This window comes from Oncorhynchus nerka, linkage group LG6 (assembly GCF_034236695.1).
Source record: "Oncorhynchus nerka isolate Pitt River linkage group LG6, Oner_Uvic_2.0, whole genome shotgun sequence".
In the NCBI taxonomy this organism is placed as follows: Eukaryota; Metazoa; Chordata; class Actinopteri; order Salmoniformes; family Salmonidae; genus Oncorhynchus; species Oncorhynchus nerka.
The window spans coordinates 47,829,937-47,852,332 of NC_088401.1; the positions used below are offsets into that span (position 1 = coordinate 47,829,937).

General features: G+C 40.6%; 1 protein-coding gene across 3 annotated transcripts in view; it reads left to right on the top strand.

Annotated features, from left to right (window-relative positions):
• Positions 1–22,396, top strand: part of LOC115131135 (5-hydroxytryptamine receptor 4-like) — a 147,465-nt gene that overhangs the window by 20,508 nt on the left and 104,561 nt on the right. For all 3 annotated transcript variants that reach the window (XR_010464099.1, XR_010464100.1, XM_029662732.2), the window contains exon 2: positions 17,199–17,286. Coding sequence is in view for 1 of the 3 variants with exons in the window: in XM_029662732.2 (XP_029518592.1) it covers positions 17,222–17,286 (65 nt within the window). In the remaining 2 variants the exon portion in view is untranslated. The remainder of the gene's footprint in view (positions 1–17,198; positions 17,287–22,396) is intronic.

A 22,396-nucleotide genomic window follows, 5' to 3' on the forward strand; every position in this document is an offset into this window, starting at 1 on the left:
TGACAAATCTAAAATTTAAAAGATATTTTGTTTAGTTTAACACTTTTTTAGTTACTACATGGTTCCATATGTGCTATTCCATCTTTTTGATATTTTCACTATTATTCCACAATGTTGAAAATAGAACAAATAAAGAAAAACTATTTAATGAGTAGGTGTGCCCAAACATTTGACTGGTACTGTGTATAAACAGTATATATACTGAGTGTACAAAACATTAAGAAAACCTGCTCTTTCCATGACATAGACTGACCAGGTGAATCCAGGTGAAAGCTGTGATCCCTTATTGATGTAACCTGTTAAAGACACTTCAGTCAGTGTAGATGAAGGGGAGGGGACATGTTAAAGAAGGATTTTTAAGCCTTGAGACAATGGAGACATGGACTGTGTATGTGTAAGGGTGAACGGGCAAGACAAAATATGCATGTGCCGTTTAATGGGATATGGAAGTAGGTGTCAAGTGCACCGGGTTTGAGTGTGTCAAGAACTGCAACACTTGCTGGGTTTTTCACACTCAACAGTTTCCTGTGTGTATCAAGAATGGTCCACCACCCAAAGGACATCCAGCCAACTTGACACAAATTTGGGAAGCGTTGGGGTCAACATGGACCAGCATCCCTTTAGAACGCTTTCAACACCTTGTAGAGTTCATGACCAACAAGTTGAGGCTGTTCTGAGGGCAACAGGGGGTGCAACTTAATATTAAGAAGGTGTTCCTAATGTTTTGTACAGTCAGTGTATGAACAATATCTAAAGAAATACCCATACTCTCTCTCTCACACACTCATAGAGTATATTATATAGCAGAAGCAAATCCAGTACAAGTCAATGGAGAGGCATGATACAGCATCCTCCTCTTCTCTCTCTCTCTCTCTCTCTCTCTCTCTCTCTCTCTCTCTCTCTCTCTCTCTCTCTCACAAACACGCATGTTTACACACACACACACACAGATACACACACACAAACACACAAGCAACACCTGGTGGGAAAGCACAACCGTTCTGAATTTATTTACAAATACATGTCTTTGAAGCTAATCTTGTTTAGTCTGATGTCCTGACTGGTTTCTTTGATTGAATGTTAAGTTTGTAGGAACTGTAGAATTGTTATTTGTTTACATTTTGCTGTGGAATGTGTGATTAAGTGTGGGTAGTTCAGATAATGAATTGAATCCCTTTTTGAATGCACAAATTGTGACATGAACAAAACCTTTGCTTACGCTGTATAGTATCCTCTAGGAGTATGTGTGAGTTTGTGTGGATTTCTATTGGTCGAGACAATTATTAAAAGATGCGAACATGTTTAATATCTGAGAAAGAGAGAAAACACTGTAAAATGACTCAGTTTCCAGTCTCTTATTTTGAAAAAGAGCGACCCGGCTCTACGTATTCTACTGGTTAAAGCAGCCAAAGAGTTAACACACACAGGAATTTGTAATCACACATCCCATGCACGTATGTCCACCCACGCTCTGTCTCTGGGAAAAATACAGTTTAGGCCCGGTTAATACGTATACGCTTGAGAGAGTATGCAACGGATCCCACTGGCCAGTGATGGGCTAGCTAAGAGCATCTAACCAATAACATTATGCATGATCAGTGCATGGGCAATGTGGGGTGCATGGGGACAGTCTGATTGGCTGAAACTACGAGCTGGAGGTGATCAATATCTCACATGACGGGGATGGGGAGAGCTATACTGTACAACGCATATACTCTAGGGGTGTGTGTGTGTGAAAGCGAGTTTGTGGATTTCTTTAGATATTGTTTTTATATACAGTATACGTATATTGTTCCGGACAATCTATATACCACAAATTATTAACATCTGATCATTACAACAGGTCTAACAATACTTCTGAACAATACTTCTGAATTGTATTTCAAAATACGCTTGCTGAAGTATTTTAAATGTTTTTTTTTTCTTCACATTTTCTCAAAATCCTAACATTGACTGACACTGGAATGATAGATGATATGATATGATAGACAATATTACTATTTCAATATGGCCTGTCTAGACACTTGTACTAACTATATTGAAACAAAATGTCATGCATTTATGCCAAACAGAATTTGTTCTGTGGCGCATTTTGATATTGTACTAAATATTGGGTTAATATTGTGATGAGTATTTTCAAACTGATCAGTGTAACACCAATACAGAGCTGTCACGCCAGCTCCTGACCAATGTTCCCTTGAACATTTTTGGCGCTGACCAAATTAAATTCAAATCAAATCAAATGTTATTGGTCACATACACATGGTTAGCAGACGTTATTGCGAAATGCTTGTGCTTCTAGTTCCGACAGTGCAGCAAAATCTAACAAGTAATCTAACAATTCCACAAAAACGACATAATACACACAAATCTAAGTAAAGGAATGGAATAAGAATATATACATAGAAATATAAGGATGAACAATGACTGAGCAGCATAGGCAAGATGCAATAGATGGTATAAAATACAGTATATGTATCTATATGAGATGAGTAATGCAAGATATGTAAACATTATTAAAGTGACATTATTAAAGTGAGGGTTTTAGGTGACATGCTCAATTTCTTCAGCCTCCTGAGGTTGAATAGTTACGCCTTCCTCACCACACTGTCTGTGTGGGTGGACAATTTCAGTTTGTCCGTGATGTGTATGCCGAGGAACTTAAAACTTTCCACCTGCTGCCCCGTCGTTGTGGATAGGGGGGTGCTCCCTCTGCTGTTTCCTGAAGTCCACTATCATCTCCTTTGTTTTGTTGACGTTGCGTGAGAGGTTGTTTTCCTGACACCACACTCTGAGTGCCCTCACCTGCTCCCTATAGGCTGTCTCGTCATTGTGCAAACTTGATGATTGAGTTTGAGGTATGCATGGTCACGCAGTCATGGGTGAACAGGGAGTGCAGGAGGGGACTGAGCACGCACCCTTGAGGGGCCCCAATGTTGTGGATCAGCGAAGTGGAGATGTTGTTTTCTACCTTCACCACCTGGGGGCGGCCCGTCAGGACGTCCAGGACCCAATTGCACAGGGCGGGGTCGAGACCCAGGGCTATGGTGTTGAATGCTGAGCTGTAGTCAATGAACAACATTCTTACATAGGTATTCCTCTTGTCCAGATGGGATAGGGCAGTGTGCAGTGTGATGGTGATTGCATCATCTATGGACCTATTGGGGCGGGTGACAGGTAAGGTGGAGGTGATATGATCCTTGACTAGTCACTGAAAACACTTCATGATGACAGAAGTGAGTGCTATGGAGCGACAGTCAGTTAAATTTGCCTTCTTGGGTACAGGAACAATGGTGGCCATCTTGAAGCATGTTGGGATAGCAGACTGGGATAGGGAGAGATTGAATATGGTCATAAACACCAGCCAGCCATCTGGTCTGTGCATGCGATGAGGACGGGGCTAGGGATTTAAAAATAAAATAAAAAAATAAATGTATTTCACCTTTATTTAACCAGGTAGGCCAGTAGAGAACATGTTCTCATTTACAACTGCGACCTGGCCAAGAAAAAGCAAAGCAGTGAAACAAAAACAACAACACAGAGTTACACATTGGATAAAAAAACATACAGTCAATTACACAATAGAAAATTGGTATACAGTGTATGCAAATGAAGTAAGGAGGTAAGGCAATTAATAGGCCATAGTTGTCAAAATAATTACAATTTAGCAATTAACACTGGAGTGATAGATGTGCAGATGAGGATGTGCAAGTAAAAATACTGGTGTGCAAAAGAGCAGAAAGAAACAAACGCAAATATGGGGATGTGAGGTAGGTAGTTGTTTGGATGGGCTATTTACAGATGGGCTGTGTACAGCTGCAGCGATCGGTAGGCTGCTCTGACAGCCGATGCTTGAAGTTAGTGAGGGAGATATAATTCTCCAACTTTAGTGATTTTTGCAATTAGTTCCAGTCACTGGCAGCAGAGAACTGGAAGGAAAGGCGGCCAAAGAAGTGATGGCTTTAGGGATGACCAGTGAAATATACCTGCTGGAGCGCGTGCTACGGGTGGGTGTTGCTATGGTGACCAGTGAGTTGAGATAAGGCGGAGCTTTACCTAGCAAAGACTTATAAATGACCTGTAGCCAGTGGGTTTGGTGATGAATATGTAGTGAGGACCAGCCAATGAGAGCATACAGGTCACAATGGTGGGTAGTATATGGGGCTCTGGTGATAAAACAGATGGCACTGTGATAGAATGCATCCAATTTGCTGAGTAGAGTGTTGGAGGCTAATTTGTAAATGACATCGCCGAAGTCCAGGATTGTCAGGATAGTCAGTTTTACGAGGGTATGTTTGGCAGCATGAGTGAAGGAGGCTACCATCTGGGTCGGCAGCCTTGTGAGGGTTAACACGTTTAACCTGTCTGGGAACAGGGTTCCGCCAACAGCCAGTGAAATTGCAGGGCGCCAAATTCAAACAACAGAAATCTCATAAATCAAATTTCTCAAACATACAAGTATTAGGCACCATTTTAAAGATACAATTCTCGTTAATCCAGCCACAGTGTCTGATTTCAAAAAGGCTTTACAGCGAAAGCTCCACAAACGATTATGTTAGGTCACCAGCAAGTCACAGAAAAACGCAGCCATTTTTCCAGCCAAAGAGAGTCACAAAAAGCACAAATAGAGATAAAATGTATCACTAACCTTTGATGATCTTCATCAGATGACACTCATAGGACTTCATGTTACACAATACATGTATGTTTTGTTCGGTAAAGTTCATATTCATATCCAAAAATCTCATTTTATATTGGCGTGTTATGTTCAGTAGTTCCAAAACATGCAGTGATTTTGCAGAAAGCCACATCAATTTACAGAAATACTCATAATAAACATTGATAATAGATACAACTATTATTCATGGACATTTAGATAAACTTCTCCTTAATGCAACCGCTGTGTCAGATTTCAAAATAACTTTACAGAAAAAGCATACCATACAACAATCTGAGTACGGCGTTCAGAGCCCAAACCAACCAAAGAAATATCCGCCATGTTGTGTAGTCAACATTAGTCAGAAATTGCATTATAAACATTCACTTACCTTTGATGATCTTCATCAGAATGCACTCCCAGGAATCCCAGTTCCACAATAAATGTTTGATTTGTTCGATAAAGTTAATAATTTATGTCCAAACACCTCCTTTTGTTAGCGCGTTTAGTAAACAAATCGAAACTCACAAGGCGCGGGCAAGTCCACCAGAGAGGTTGTACAAAAAGTCCAAAAAGTTCCGTTACAGTCCGTAGAAACATGTTAAACGTAGTATAGAATCAATCTTTAGGATGTTTTTATCATAAATCTACAATAATGTTCCAACTGTACAATTCATTTGTCTGTAGAAAAGCAATGGAACGCAGGTCGCTCTCACATGACCGCGCATCACGAGCCCGTGGCTCTCTGCCAGACCTCTGACTCATTCCCCTCTCATTCAGCCCCCCTTCACAGTAGAAGCCCGAAACAACGTTCTAACAACTGTTGACATCTATTGGACGTCTTAGGAAGTGCAACATGGCCAATATCCCACTGTATCTTCACTAGGGGCTGAGTTGAAAAATGACCAACCTCAGATTTCCCACTTCCTGGTTGGATTTCTTTCTCAGGTTTTTGCCTGCCATATGTGTTCTGTTATACTCATAGACATCATTCAAACAGTTTTAGAAACTGCCGAGTACTAATAATATGCATATATTAGCATGTGGGACTGAGTAGCAGGCAGTTTACTCTGGCTACGCTTTTCATCCTGGTCAGACCAGCGTTGAATAGTCCTTGTCACGGGTACATCCTGTTTGAGATTCTGCCTATAGGAAGGCAGGAGCAAAATGGAGTCGTGGTCAGATTTGCTGAAGGGAGGGTGGGGGAGGGCCTTGCATGCATCGTGGAAGTTAGAGTAGCAGTGATCCAGAGTTTTGCCAGCACGAGTGCTTCAATTAATATGCTGATAGAATGTAGGTAGCCTTGTTCTCAAATTTTCTTTGTCAAAATCCCCAGCTACAATAAATGTAGCCTCAGGATATATGGTTTCCAGTTTTCTTAAAGTCCATTGAAGTTCCTTGAGTGCCGTCGTGGTATCGGCTTGAGGGGGGATATACATGGCTGTGACATTAACCGACGAGAATTCTCTTGGGAGATAATACGGTATTTGATTGTGAGGAATTCTAGGTCAGATGAACAAAAGGACTTGAGTTCCTGTATGTTGTTACAATTACACCATGAGTTGTTAATCATACACCCCCGCCCTTCTTCCTGGAGATATGTTTATTTCTGTCTGCGCGACGCACAAAGAATCCCGGTGGCTGTACCAACTCTGACAGTATATCCCAAGACAGCCATGTTTCCATGAAACATAGTATGTTACAATCCCTGATGTCTCTCTGGAAAGCAACCCTTGCCCTAATTTCCTCTACCTTGTTATCTAGAGACATTAGCGAGTAGTATACTCAGAACCGGTCTTGTGAGCATGAATTTCCATTCTGTGAAACCTCCAGCGCACAATGACTGCCCACTGGGCACACACTGTTTGAATCATTTAAATAAAATTACGTTGAACCGATGTGGAATAGACATTAAACGTCTGTGCCCAGATTGTGTGAACACTGAGGCTGTATCCGCTTTAAGTTAAAGTTTCAGACAGTGTCCAATGGGCTATCGTGGCTATTTGAACATAATGTAGGCCTATCATAGTGGCCTACCAACAAAACAAGTGGAGTAAATACCATAACATTTCCATATGACTGTGGGTCTTGTGTGGCTCATTTGGTAGAGCATGGCATTTGCAATGCCAGGGTTGTGGGTTCGATTGCCATGGGGGACCAGTACAAACAAGTATGAAAATTGATATGAGTCACTCTTTATAAGAGTGTCTGCTAAATTACATGTAAATGGAGATAGCTGTTGACTGCGATGATATTGATGTAAATGGATATAGCTGTTGACTTCTATGATATTGCCTACTATAGCCAATATATGTGATCTGTGATCTCAAATGTGCCTAGGTTACAGGTAGGTCAAGTCAGGCAGGTACAGAACAGCAGGCGGGGTCAGGACAGGCAGAAAGGTCAGAACTGGTAAGACTAGGAAAAGCAAAAACTAGAGCACAGGGAAGCCGCTGGTAGGACTTGATGGGACAAGATGAACTGGCAACAGACAAACAGAAAACGCAGGTATAAATACACATGAGGTAATGGGAGACACCTGGTGGGGGTTGGAGACAATCACAAGGCAGGTGAAACAGATCAGGGTGTGACACCTGTGCCCAATAAAAAAACACAACCCTCCCAAAGCAAAAAAACAAACAAATGTTTTACAGCCCTTCCCTATTTTTGGACCAGACCATTTTTGGACCCCCCCCCCCAGTACATTTCGAACTGTCCTCAATCAATTAAAAATGTTGTCTGTACAGGTTTACATTCATTTTTCATCATTTTCATAAGCTATTATTGTTCCAGTTCCTGCTACTCCATGTTCAACCAGCTGGCACAGACCAACGGGCTGGAGCGTTTTTCACTTTTCATTGGTTCATTGTTCCAAGTTTCCAACTCTTACCAAAGGAATTAGATCTAATCTTGGATTTTTAGGTCGTGAATTTATAACTGCACACTACATGGCATTTGGACAGACGGCCACATGAATCTCCGTTTTAGTCCCCTGTCTTTAATCAGGTCTATAAGCCAGTCACATAGTCATGCCACACTTGTATTGCTTGCATAAGGGTACCAGGATTATGGCACCAATAAACTGACTCATTCATCTTTGCACCCTATTGCTTTATTATATTCCTTTGTGTTGTATATAGTTAGGTTTCATTATCGAGAGTTTAATTCATTTGATTGTTAGTGTGGGCTACATTACTGTATGTGTCACAGGATCAAGGAATTACCCAAAACCTGACACCATAACTTAAGGACTAGTAAGGCCTGATCCTGAATATCAAATATGAATTCTATGAAGTTGTTGTTACCCGTTTCACTTTTATTTGTAATCCTTTGAATAAAGGACCATGTAATTGTTGAAGTGTCTTAATGGACCCTAAAAGTCATATTTGTTACTTTTTCACAGTCGCTAATCAGCGCAGTGGTTGGCATTATATACTTGTGAATATGGCCCAGTAATATCACATCAGGCAGTGTAGGGGCACCTCTATGTCTGCCACGTTCAAATGGCTATACTGATGTAATGGGCCGTAAAGTATAATGGGATAAATAAAGTATGCGAGGTTGGGGTTTTAGGACTCCAACTCACTCAATCAAGTTTTTTTTATACCGTTAATGTGCAGGCTCTTAAGATGCTCTGACAGCATACATCATTTATTAAAGATGCTTAACCCTTCTGGGATGTTTATTGTTTCTGTTGTTGACTGTGCCTCAGATTGCTGCATTCAGAACTCAGTGCCGTCAAGGAGCACAATAGTGATTGCCGTGCTTTGAAAGAATTGGAGCATGGGCATTCTATAGCCTATAGAACAGTCCTGCTGAATAGGAAATGCTAGAAATTCCGGGAGACCGTGGACTTTGCGCAGAGGTCTTGAATAGAGACCAGAGAACCCAGACTGCTGTTAATGAATCGTAAAATTGGAGCAGGTGTTAAGGCTGTAAAACTATGGCATCCATTCTAATCAGTGCGAGACAGGAGGTTGTATCGTGCTGAGGTGAAGGAGTCAGATTGTGGTTTAATGGAAGTACCTTTACAAGGCATTCTACCTCCGCTTTATCTTAAGCAAGTCTGTGATGTCGGTACTGTGCTCGTGTTAACACGTTACTGTACGACCACCTCGATCAGCACATTATAGTGATATCGTAGGCCATATTAGTAGGATTTCTGGGATTTACTCCCTTTTATGGTTTTAGTGAGCGTGCAAGTCAACGCCACTCAAACGGTTATAGGAATACTATCTACCGGGAACATGACTGAGCTTATTACTATTTATGTCTGAAGAGGTATTCAAATGAGTAGGACCCCGAGTATAGGGATTTTATAATGACTCATAATGATACTGCATTCCAGATGGGAGACCTCAACAAACACCTAACTATACACAGGGGTGCGAAATTACTGACACCCTTGATAAAGATGAGCAAAAATGACTGTATCAAATAAATAATTCAAATACTGGTGCTGTATTCTATGGGGAAATTATCTTACTTATACTCATATAATAGATGTTGTTTAACAACTAATACTTGTTTTCTTTTAAAAACATAGGGGTCAAATTATTGACACCCTTGTTTTCAATATCTTTCAATACCTCACCTTTCAAGGATAAAAAAAAATATGAGATTGGAGAATTCCTCCATACAGAATCTTTCCAGATCCTTGATATCTTTCGTCTGGGCTTATGGACTGCCCTCTTCAATTCAAACCACAGGTTTTCAATGGGGTTCATGTCCGGAAACTGATTTTGTAGTCAATTAATAATATCTTTGTGGATTTAAAAAAAAATGTGTGCTTGGGGTTATTGTCTTGCTGGAAGATCTAATTGCGACCAAGTTTCAGCCTCCTGACAGCAGGTTTTTGGCTAAAATGTCCAACCAGGTTTAGAGCTAAAGTTAATATGGTTGTTGACCTTAAAAGGGGCCCCAGGACCAGTGTAAGGAAAACAGCCCATAACCTAAAATATCTAACACCATATTTTACAGTAGGTATGGGGTTCTTTAGCTGCTTATGCATTCTCATTCCCAATTTTTGAACATACAATATAGCTCAGCATTTGAATTATTTTATTTTTATACAGTATTTTTTGCTTATCTTTATCAAGGGTGTCAATCATTTTGGACCCCACTGTATATCACTTTAGCACTCCCTCACTGTTTTAATGTTACTTTTCTTTGGATTTCTTTCATTTTGACGTGCAAACAGTCAATGGGATATATAGTATACTATAAAACTCAACTCTGGACCTAGAAACCAGTTCTAATCAGGGACTGATTTAGACCTGGGACACCAGGTGTGTGCAATTAATTATCAGGTAGAACAGAAAACCAGCAGGCTCTGGACCTCATAGGGTAAGAGTTGAATAACCCTGCTACAGCCTGTATTACTATAGTGATGAGGGAGTTTCACTTCACTTTAGAGTGTGTACGAATACTTTATGTAATTCTACTTCTGTCTTGAATATGTGGCTTTTCAGTCAAGGTAATGAGCATACCTTAGGATGTAAGCATAACTTATTTTGGAACATGATGGTACCACGGTCTCATATGGGTAAATACTAAGTTCTTACATCTTCAAAATCACTCCCACATTTGGGAAAGGGAAGGGGGATACTACCTAGTCAGTTGCATAACTGAAACCATTCAACCAAAATGTGTCTTCCGTATTTCTACCAACCCCTTTGAGTCAGAGAGGTGCGGGGGGCTGCCTTAATCGACATCCAGGTCAGAACGGCAGATTTTTCTACCTTGTCGGCTCGGGGATTCGATCCAGTGACCTTTTGGGTCATCTTTGACTTTTATATATTTGGCCATGTAATTTAAAGAGCTCTGAGTCAGAATATTGATCCCTACAATGAGTGTATTCCTCTCAAGGCACTTCTTGAAAGTCTGGTGTTTTTATTGTTCCTACTCCTGCAGCTGGTTTTCTATTAACAGATGAGTTCTCAATTAATAGCAGCTCTAGGTAATACGGATGAAACACACTACTACAGTTTATTGCTATTTTGAACATTTGGTGATCACTTCAAATCGGAGTGTTTGCTTTATTGAGTAGTCTGACATCCATCACAGTAGAGGTTGTACTTAATATCTACTCAGGCATATTTAGAGTGCCACTATAAATTTGTTTGATTTATTTTTCATAAAATCACCTGCAGTCAATTCGATGCCCTGAACCACTCTTCTTATTCACATTTGGGGTGCAAGTATCTATAAAATATAATTATAATGTCTTGTATTATCGTGAATCAATATCATGCTGATAAACAACCTGAGAGTATTTTTAGGTACAGTCACAGCAGAAATGTCTCTCTGTAATCTCTCCCAGATTACATGACTGGGATTGTTGTTTAGCCTACTGACGCCATAATCAATAATTACACTCTTCTAATGAAATGTAATGAGTTGTTCCATATTTTCAGGAAAATGTGATGATATTTACTGTGTTGAGAACTCTGTATTGGCATGATAAAGACACATTCTGGATGCATGGGTGCACACTGTATCCACATGATGTGCATTATTAATGGTTTGGCAAATTGCTCTTAATACTTGGCTGCATCCACATGCCCAGAGCAGAGCTGAGGGCGTTGGTGACAGGCAGGGGAACTCAGTAAATATGAGACAGGAGGAGCACAAGTTAGAGCATGAGGAGCCCCAAGACCATCATTAAATCCAAATCCATCGAGGAGTGGGAAAGTGTGTGTAGTTTTCTGTATAATGAGGAAGTTCCCTTGAAATGATGCTGCTTTTTTGGTATCGCCCAACAAACAGCAACAGGCTGGCTTATACCTGACACACATGGGTCCCTCTGTGCCTGGCAAGGCAGCTGTAGTGCACAGAATTAGATAAGGGAAAGTTGGAAGTAAAGTATCTTCATGTTGTTGAGGATGAATATATGAAATATCATTATACCATGGTAAGCAATTTTTTAAAATTAATATCTGAAAATTGTTAATAGTGATTAAATGAATATAGAACGTGAGTAAAGGGGACACTTGAAATCAGAGAACAGCTAGAGGTCCTAGGATAAGCTGTTTGGGTCAAAGCTAAGATCAGGAACAGGAAGCAGCCAAATGATGTGGAAAAATGTGTCAAGTGTGAGGTCAGAGGTCAGGTTAGCTGGCACTAGAAGGTCCTGATTAGGGTGGGGGCTTAAAGCTTTGAACCACAGGGCCACAGCTAGGGGTAACCTGAGCCAGATGGCAAGGTGGCTGGGGCTCCATCTCGATTCCAGAATCAGCTAACAGAGGTCAGAGTTTAACTCAGTGTATCTCAGAAGAGACAAAGGATGAGATATTGCTTAGTTTGAAATGCGTCATTATGAAAGGGAATTTCATTGGTCATTATTTCATTGGTTTTCATCTTAAAATGAAAGGCCTTTCTCTCTGTTCCTCACAAAGTTTTTGATATCTGGTTACGGGCATATTATAAGATGCGCAATTAAGCAGTTTGACACCCCTGATCTCACCTCTCAGAAGTTCCAATTCTATCGTACCTTTCACATATGAAATGGCTACACATTGTCAGTTCTTGAAATATTAATGTAAGCAATAAAATGTAGCTTGGGCACACTGTGTAATCAAACACATTTGACAGTTATCCAGACAGATGGGTAATGAAGTCAAAGAACGCTCCATGCTAACGCTGTCCAGTTTATCCCAAATGTTATAGTGAAGAAAAGGGAAGAAAGAAATTCTCCAAACACATTATAACATCACTGGATCTCAAAGCAAGTAAAATAAATTAGGCTCATACAGATTTTTTTTTTTTTACTTATCAAAATTTAAGAAAGAGATTTCAGAAATGCTCTTGAAAGTAATAAAATGTGTGTTTAACTAGAAAAGTACATTCCCTAAAGAAAATGGGTGTGCTTGTTAGCTTGTCTTAAAGTATTTATGGTTGTGAAAGTAGTTATAGTAGTAATAGTGACTGCAGTAGTAATGGTAGCGACTGGTTATAGTTGAAACGGTAGGTAGATGGAAATATTGATTGATTGATTGATTGATTGATAGGATAGGATAGCCTGAACATGTGAAAGTTGGTTTGGCGTCTCTAGCTTGAACTGGTCAAGACTTACTACTATTGTTGATGGGTTAATATATGCAAATGTTTGCACATTTTAATTGAACGTTTTCAAAGTTGGTCTTGTAAAATAAATTAGCCAAGGAGCAGGACCCTTTTGAATTGCTACTGTGCCACTATATTCCTATGGTTCTTATTCAAACCTGTTAATTTGTGCAAATTGAAAATGTTTATAGTTCAAAAAGTATAAATATTAAAAAGCTGTATACGATTAATATAAGTTGGGTCAGTCCACACATTTCAATTTGGTTTGGTGTTGATAGCTTAAACGGTTCAAGAGGAGTAGCATTTCAAAGTTTTTACCATTCAAGTCTATGGCACCTTTATTGCCATTGAAATGCGTTGGGAGCTCATTTAAATATTAAATACGTTTAAATAGTTTCACAAAGATTTTCTCAAGCAAGCAATCTAAGTTGGGCCAGTCTAAACAATGTTTATTGTTGATAGTTTAAGCAGTTTAAGTGCTAAAGCAGCAGAATAAATATAAAAAATAATATGAGTATGTAAGAGTGCTAGAATGTTCTTGCTTTCAGCAAGCACTCTAATGAAACTAAGGGCAGACTGGTATGTGACGCAACTCTAGACAAACCCTGTCTGGTCTACCTTTTCTATTCCAAATTGATACAGTCCAGACTCCGTGCAGACAGTCAGACAAACTAGCAGCAGTGTTGGTATATTTTTGCTGATTTAACAGTGCTGCAGTGCTGACACAATTTTGCCGACTGGTGTGCATCTACCGTATTGCGCTGGTTCTGTGACGACCATTCTTGTGAATGGAATACCTGACATTGTGTGTGTTGTATGTGTGTGTGTGTGTGTGTGTGTGTGTGGTGTGTGTGCGTGCGTGTGTGCGTGTACGTGCGCAACATGTATTTGTGTGTACAGTTTGTATGTGGCGTGTCTCTCTGTGTCCTCCGTGTGCCTGGAGAGAGACCACCTGTGAGAGTACGAGAGTAACACCCTGCCTGGAGGGCAGGGATTCAAGGACCTCCGCTGGACAGTTACGACTGGAGTACTCTCTTCACCTAGAGCAGTGAATGACACAATATCTTCCACAGGAGGCTGCTGAGGGGAGTAAATGGAGTAAATGGAATGGTATCAAACGCATGGAAACAACGTGTGTGATGTGTTCGATAGCATTCCATTTATTCCGTTCCAGCTATTACTAAGAGCCTCTCCTCCCCAATACTGTCCCATAACGGTCCTGAGAAAGCCATTAGCATCAATGTTTCCTTGTAAATATTGCTTCCATGCTCAATCTCTTTCCCAGGTGTAAGCACATCAGAGATTTCCATTTTCGTGCTGAAAGGCAAAGGCCCAGTAATGCTAACTGATGCGTTTGGGTGTGGAGCCAGACGTTTCTTGATGACTGCCACAAATCATTTAATACTAAACCAAATAACACATACAGTAACAGAGTTGCAAATATACCAGAATGGTCAGTTATGAATACGTTGCACCCAGGACAGCCCTTCTTCAAGACCTGCCTGCTGCTTCAGGGCTCAAAGGAGAATGAATCAGATAAGCTCTCAAGGTGTAAATGTGTCATCCGTTGTCAGTTCTAATCAGACTTTACATCAGTGCTTCATACATAAACGACAGTAAAAATAGTTTCCATGTTAATGAGAAGAATTCTTAATATTACAGGGTGAGTGCTTTTGTCAACAATATTACAAGGTTATTCATTTGAATTGTTCAACTAACACAGTATACAGTGGCTTAGTCAAAGCAATGCAACACCAATGGCAGAATGAGAGAAAAAGAATGATACTTCATTTTATCTCCTAAATCTACCTCTTGTAGGTGGGGAAGGGGATACCTAGTCACTTGCACAACTGAATGCATTCAACCCGAAATGTGTCTTCTACATTTAACCTATCCTCTGAATCTGAGAGGTGCGGGGGGGCTATCTTAATCAACTTCCACGTCATCGGCACCCGGGGAGCAGTTGTTGTTGTGGGTTAACTGCCTTCCTCAAGGGAAGAATGGCAGATTTGTCAACTTTGCCGGGTTGGCAATTCGAACCAGCGACCGTTCGGTTACTAGCCCAATGCTCTAAACGCTGGGCTAACCAGCCGGCCCATGGTAATTACAATGAAATGCACAGACCATCGCAGGATTTCTATCCCTCGGATTCACTGAGTCCAATGTCCAGTTGGTAGTTACGCATCATCGTTTTGCTCACAGCCGTTTCATACATTTGTGATGATAATCTGAGCACTACCGAAGTTCATAAAACGTTTAAAATAGTTTACTCTAGGAATTGCAATAGCACCAAACAGCCGGAATGTAAACTACAGCATAATTAATCTCCGTAAATACTATTTGCATAATGTTTTCCGTAATCAAACTGCTTATTATTACATGAACTTGAGATAAATGACACATACACACAGTACAGTACCGTATTGCTCTGGAGATAATAATATATTATGTACAGCGCCTTCAGAAAGTATTCACACCCCTTGATTTATTCCACATTTTGTTGTGTTAAAGCCTGAATTCAAAATGGAGTACATTTTTACTTGTATTCAAAATGAAATACAGAGATATCAAATTTAAGTATTCACACCCCTGAGTCAATACTTTGTAGAAGCACTTTTGGCAGTGATTACAGCGGTGAGTCTTTCTAGGTAAGTCTCTAAGAGCTTTGCACACCTGCATAGTACAATATTTGCACATTATTCTTTTTAAATTCTTCAAGCTCTGTCAAATTGGTTGTTGATCATTGCTAGACAGACATTTTCATGTCTTGCGATAGATTTTCCAGACGATTTAAGTCAAAACTGTAATTAGGACAGTCAGGAACATTCAATGTTGTCTTGGTAAGCAACTTCAGGGAATATTTGGCCTTGTGTTTTAGGTTAATGTCATGCTGAAAGGTGAATTAGTCTCCCAGTGTATGTTGGAAAGCAGACTGAACCAGGTTATCCAGGTTATTCCGTTTCCTTTTATCAACAACAAAAAGGCTGTAAGGCTTTCATCTTTTCACTCAGCCATTTAGGTTAGTATTGTGGATGAACTACAATGTTGTTTATCCGTCCTCAGTTTTCTCCTACCACAGCCATTAAACTATGTAACTATTTTAACATCACTATTGGTCTCATGCTGAAATCCCTGAGCAGTTTTCTTGTCCTCTCCCACATCTGTGTTAGGAAGGACACCTGTATATTTGTAGTGACTGGGTGTATTGCGGCACAGAGATGAGGTAGTCATTGACAAATCATGTTTAACACTATTATTGCACACAGTATTAGTCCATTCAACTTATTATGTGACTTGTTAAGCACATGTTTACTCCTGAACGTATTCCGGCTTGCCATAGCAAAGGGGTTAAATACTTATTGACTCAATACATTTCAGCTTTAAATGTTTTATTAGTTTGTAAACGTGTCTAAAATACTGTATAATTCCACTTTGACATTATGGGGTATTGTGTGTAGGCCAGTGACACAAAATCTCAATTTAATCCATATTAAATTCAGGCTGTAACACAACATGTGGAAAAAGTCAAGGGTTGTGAATAATTTCTGAAGGCACTCTAAATACCTTGTATTATGAAGATGTTCATATTATAAAAACACATTCAAAGTCCATAGAGATTCATGCAATATTGCTCACTGTACAGGACAAGGCCCAATTGGCCAGATGCAGTCAATGCAAATGTGGAACACTGCCGACAAGTCATCTGTAGATTTCCCTTGTCCATTTCCCAAAAGGCAATTTCTGAAATTGGAATACATGGGAAACATATCAAGTGAGGGTACAGATACATGTACACGTTAAGCTGTTTACCTCACTAAAGGTGTAACACGACACTTTTCATTCACATATTTTCAGCAGTCAGAACCCCAATTGTCATCTCTGCAGCTTTAACCACTTCCTCCTGCCTGGGAGTGTTTCAGGTCTGCTGCATAGACCATGTGGCAGCCATTTTGTATTAATGTATCCCAAAAGGAGGTGTGAACGCAATGAATTTCTTGAACAAAATGGGATTATGTGACCTAACAAGAAATGCAACCAATAGCCTATATGACTATGGCAAGTTAAAGCATAATAAGTATCAGTTACACTATTCTTGCATGCACTTCATTTTAATTACAGTCATTACATCCAATGCTATATTCTTTGTGTAATGTTGTTGTTGCATGTAATGATTTAATTCACAACCTCTTAGTGCATTTGTTATTGGTATGTAGAGTAATTCCAGGCATATTTTCTGTTATGCTCAACAATTAAATAATACTTTTTTTGTCTCCTTAATCCTCTCAATCACAGGTTAAATACGTGCTTAGCTTTTGAAATATTTCCCCCCCCAAATATGTGCAGATGTTCAAAATACATTTCTGTTGACAGCCTTACAAAATTAGGGATAGGGAGTAACTTCCAGGGCATATCTGTAAGGTCACCATAAATCCTAACTGCCCTATCTGAGTAACCTCTATTTCTCCTTGTCTCGTAGGGAGTTTCTGCATTTATGGGGACATGAATCTATGTTCCGGGGGCCCGATGCCTGTGATGGAGGAAGTAGATATCAGTGGCAGTGAGAGGTAAGGACAGTACACTGCATGACTGCGTGTGCTCTTGAAAAGGATATGGTAGTCAATGGAATGGAATTATCAATGGAATACCTGTCTGAGCCAAGTAGATAGACATACTGATAAAGTCCTTGATAGCATCATAATGAAAAGGATACACATACAGGATACAATGTGAAATATGCACATTGGATATTATTCATGATTCTTTAATTAAATGAAGTGTTGGCACATGTAGTAGCTGCTAGGTGTCATACAGTATACACGTAAGGCAGAGTGAGGGATGGTGATGGTATTGGAAGGCTAATGTCCCTGAATCCATGGGGAAGGATGCCTGTGGTCAGCTTTGCAGGAACCAGAGGCTTCCTCCCCTGGCATCATCTTTCCCTGCTCCCTGCTTACCTTCTCAACGTTCTCCCTCATTTGATATCCTGTGACAGGCTTCCTATCAGGAGGATCCGTTTCTATAGAAATATCCTTGAAATAGCATCATACAGAACATTAGATTTTATGACAAGAGCTCTCCTTATACATATAGACCCACTACCCCCAAGCCATAAGACTCCTGAAAATCTAATCCCCCCCCCCCTCCCTACGCATGATTGTTGGTTTTTGGAGCAAAGCTTTAGAGACTGCTTTCGTGGACAATGAGTGTATTAATTCAGCTCATGCCAATGTGGTCCTGATAAGCTGACTTCGATTGAAACCTATTGCCGAATGAAAAACTATGAAACATCCAGGCATGTGTCCAGCCCGTGGTGCTGAATCCCTATAGTAATGCGCCTAACAAAGCTGTCAAAATCGCCATTGATAAAAATGAAAAAATCCCGGGGATGGACTGGCAAATAATTATCAGCTCAAACAGCAGAGAAAAAGCAGAGGCAGAGAAAGGCTGAGTTTTCCATTAGACATTGTTTGGACAGATTTTTTTGTATTAATGTTTTCTAGCGTGATTTATCACATCTGTCAGTGATATCAGAGCGCCTCACATATAACTTCACTCCCTTTCTACTCAAATGTTTCTTTACAGAGAGTGACTTACTTTTCCGGTGACGGGTTATACATGAAAAATTGTACCCACGTAAGACATTTGGCAGTACAAGAAGCCAGTGCTATGAAAAAATGTGAACTCTGACTGATGACTTTGCTGAAAGTCATAATCTTTCCTGTCACAACTAACCCTTTACACTCGTGGGAATGTCCTATATGGGCTAAATTCAAATGTTTCTTACAGAAGGAATATGAAAAGCATATGCATAACCATGGTACCAATTGAAAGGGAACAGTATGGAGATTATGGAGATTAGTATTATACTTAAGGTTGAGAATAAAAATCAAAGTAAATGTTATTTGTCACATGGGCTGAATACAACACACCTTAACAGTGAAATGCTTATTTACAAGCCCTTAACCAACAATGCAGTTTTAATAAAATTAAGTGTTAAGTGTTCAAATGTTAAGTGTTAAAATAAGTGAAAAATCTGAAATCGAAATAACAAATGATTAAAGAGCAGTAGTAAACAGTAGCGTGGCTATATACAGGGGGTACTGGTACAGAGTCAATGTACGGGGGGCACCGGTTAGTCGAGGTAATTGAGGTAATATGTACATGTAGGTAGAGTTAAAGTGACTATGCATAAATAATTAACAGAGAGTAGCAGCAGCGTATAAGAGGGGAGAGGAAGGAGGGGGGCGATGCAAATAGTCTGGGTAGCCATCTGATTAGCTGTTCAGGAGTCTTTTGGTTTGGGGGGTAGAAGCTGTTAAGAAGCCTTTTGGACCTAGACTTGGCGCTCCAGTACCGCTTGCCATGCGGTAGAAGAGAGAACAGTCTATGACTAGGGTGGCTGGAGTCTTTGACAATTTTTAGGGCCTTCCTCTGACACCGCTTGGTATAGAGGTCCTGGGTGGCAGGAAGCTTGGGCCATACGCACTACCCTCTGTAGTGCCTTGTGGTGGGAGGCCAGATGCTATACCAGGCGGTGATGCAACCAGTCAGGATGCTCTCGATGGTGCAGCTGTATAACTTTTTTAGGATCTGAGGACCCATGCCAAATCTTTTCAGTCTCCTGAGGGGGAATAGGCTTTGTCGTGCCCTCTTCACGACTGTCTTGGTGTGTTTGAACCATAATAGTTTGTTGGTGATGTGAACACCAAGGAACTTGAAGCTCTCAACCGGCTCCACTATAGCCCCGTCGAAGGGATGGGTGCGTGCTCGGTCCTCCTTTTAGCATTCTCACATAGGTGTTCCTTTTGTCCAGGTGGAAAAGGGCAGTGTGGAGTGCAATAGAGATTTCATCATCTATGGATCTGTTGGGATGGTATGCAAATTAAGTGGGTCTAGGGTATCTGGGATAATGGTGTTGATGTGAGCCGTGACCAGACTTTCAAAGCACTTCATGGCTACAGACGTGAGTGCTACGGGTCAGTAGTCATTTAGGCAGGTTACTTTAGCATTTTTGGGCACAGGGACTATGGTGGTCTGCTTGAAATATGTTGGTATTACAGGTTGACCTGTTTAAAGGTTTTATTCACATCGGCTATGGAGAGCGTGACTACACAGTTGTCCAGAACAGCTGATGCTCTCATGCATGTTTCAGTGTTGCTTGCCACAAAGTGAGCATAGAAGTAATTTTGCTCGTCTGGTAGGCTCGTGTCACTGGGCAGCTCGTGGCTGTGCTTCCCTTTGAAGTCTGTAATAGTTTGCAAGCCCTGCCACATCCGACGAGTGTTGGAGCCATTGTAGTACGATTCAATCTTTGTCCTGTATTGACACTTTGCCTGTTTGATGGTTCTACGGAGGGGATAGTGGGATTTCTTATAAGCTTCCGGGTTAGAGTCCCGCTTCTTGAAAGCGGCAGCTCTACCCTTTAGCTCAGTGCAGATGTTGCCTGTAATCCATGGCTTCTGTTTGGGGTATGTACATACAGTCACTGTGGGGATGACATTATCGATGCACTTATTGATGAAGCCAGTGACTGATGTGGTGGACTCATCAATAACAGAACATTTTCCAGTTTGTGCTAGCAAAACAGTCCTGTAGCTTAGCATCTGCTTCATCTGACCACATTTTATTGACCGAGTCACTGGTGCTTCCTGCTTTAGTTTTTGCTTGTAAGCAGGAATCAGGAGGATAGAATTATGGTCAGATTTGACAAATGGAGGGCGAGGGAGAGCATTGTATGCGTCTCTGTGTTTGGAGTAAAGGTGGTCTCGGGTTTTTTTCCCTCTGGTTGCACATTTAACATGCTGGTAGAAAACCAATTTAAGTTTGCTTGCTTTAAAGTCCCTGGCCACTAGGAGTGCCTCCTCTGGATCAATATTTTCCTGTTTGCTTATGGCCGTATACAGCTCATTGATTGCGGTCTTAGTGCCAGCATTGGTTTGTGGTGGTAAATAGACGGCTACGAAGAATATAGATGAAAACTCTCTTGGTAAATAGTGTGGTCTACAGTTTATCATGAGATAATCTGCATTAGGCGAGCAAAACCTCAAGACTTCATTAGATTTTGTGCATCAGCTGTTGTTTACAAATATACATAGACCTCCACCCCTTGTCTTACCAGAGGCGGCTGTCCTATCCTGCCGATACAGCTTAAAACCCACCAGCTGTATGTTTTTCATGTCGTCGTTCAGCCACGACTCGGTGAAACATAAGATATTACAGTTTTTAATGTCCCGTTGGTAGAATATACGTGATAGTTCGTCTATTTTACTATCCAATGATTGTATGTTGGCTAATAGGACCGATGGTAAAGGCAGATTACCTACTCGCTGTCGGATCCTTACAAGGCACCCCCGACTTACGTCCCAAATATCTCTGTCTCTTTCCCCTGCGAATTATAGGGATGAGGGCCTTGTCAGGTGTCTGAAGTAAATCCTTTGCGTCCGACTCATTAAAGAAAAAATCTTCCTCGAATACAAGTTGAGTAATGTCCTTATATTTAGAAGCTCTTTTCAGTCGTAAGAGACGGTGGCAGAAACATTATGTACAAAAGAATTAGCAAATAACGCAGCAAAAACACACACAATAGCACAATTGGCTAGGGGGCCGTAAAACGGCAGCCATCTTCTCTATATGTACAACAGTTCACCTGACACAAGACTGCATCCAAACATTACACTGTTGTGTGCATTTTACATTTACTGAACTTTTCGCCACATTTGTTGGTAACGAAATCTGAAAACACTCTGGATACATTCAATAACATGATAAGAAAACTCTTGAAAAATGTGGGGTAGGTGCACATAAAACAAAACAAAAAATTGAGTGAGAGAACTAACTGGTGTCTCCAAGTGCCACACACCACTCCAAAGTGTGCACAGTTCCTAAGTAATTTCAGCGCACTTTTTTGACTCAAAGAAGTCTTCAACTATAATATACTTTTTCATCTCTCCTACTTATGCTGTGCCGTTGAGGAACTTGAGCAAGCACACTTGTAGTTGTCTTGTTTGCCACACAACCCTGCATCAAACATTACTGTTGTTGTTTACACAATCTAAAAACGCTCCATTAGAAATCGCAATATGGGTCAGGTAGGCATTATTTTAAAGCTTATTCTATTCCCAACACGACTAGTTAAGTTATAAAATACGATATTACAATGTTAGGCCTTCGCAATGCAATTAAGGGAAACATATCGTCATTTTGGTGCACATAGAATGGAGTGCATACCGTTTACAGCATTTCACTCCCTCAGTCCACATTTGTTTTTTGCAAAAGTTGCCCAATTAGCAGGAGGGGGCAACTTCCTGTCCTGTGCGGTGCTCAAGTTCAGAAAGGCCGTCACTCAAAACCCATACAGGGCTATGGAGCGCAGCCAGAGCTCTCACGTCATGTATAGCATGTTAATGTACAGCCACTGCATTCCAATTTAGGCATTCCTCAGTGCCCAAATCTGCCATTTTCAACCTAGGTACAAGTGTAAAGGGCTACCTAAAATGAAGCCATGGTCTGCTGCATGTTTTAATGCAGGGATTTCATTCCAGAGTGCTTTGATACAGCCTCACTGGTCTGCAGCTGTGCGATAAAGTCTGACTGTATTTCTCAGTGACCTTGAATGATATTGTGGGCAGAGCCACACACTAGTGCCAGTCTTACCAGCACTGTGACTTCCCTGTG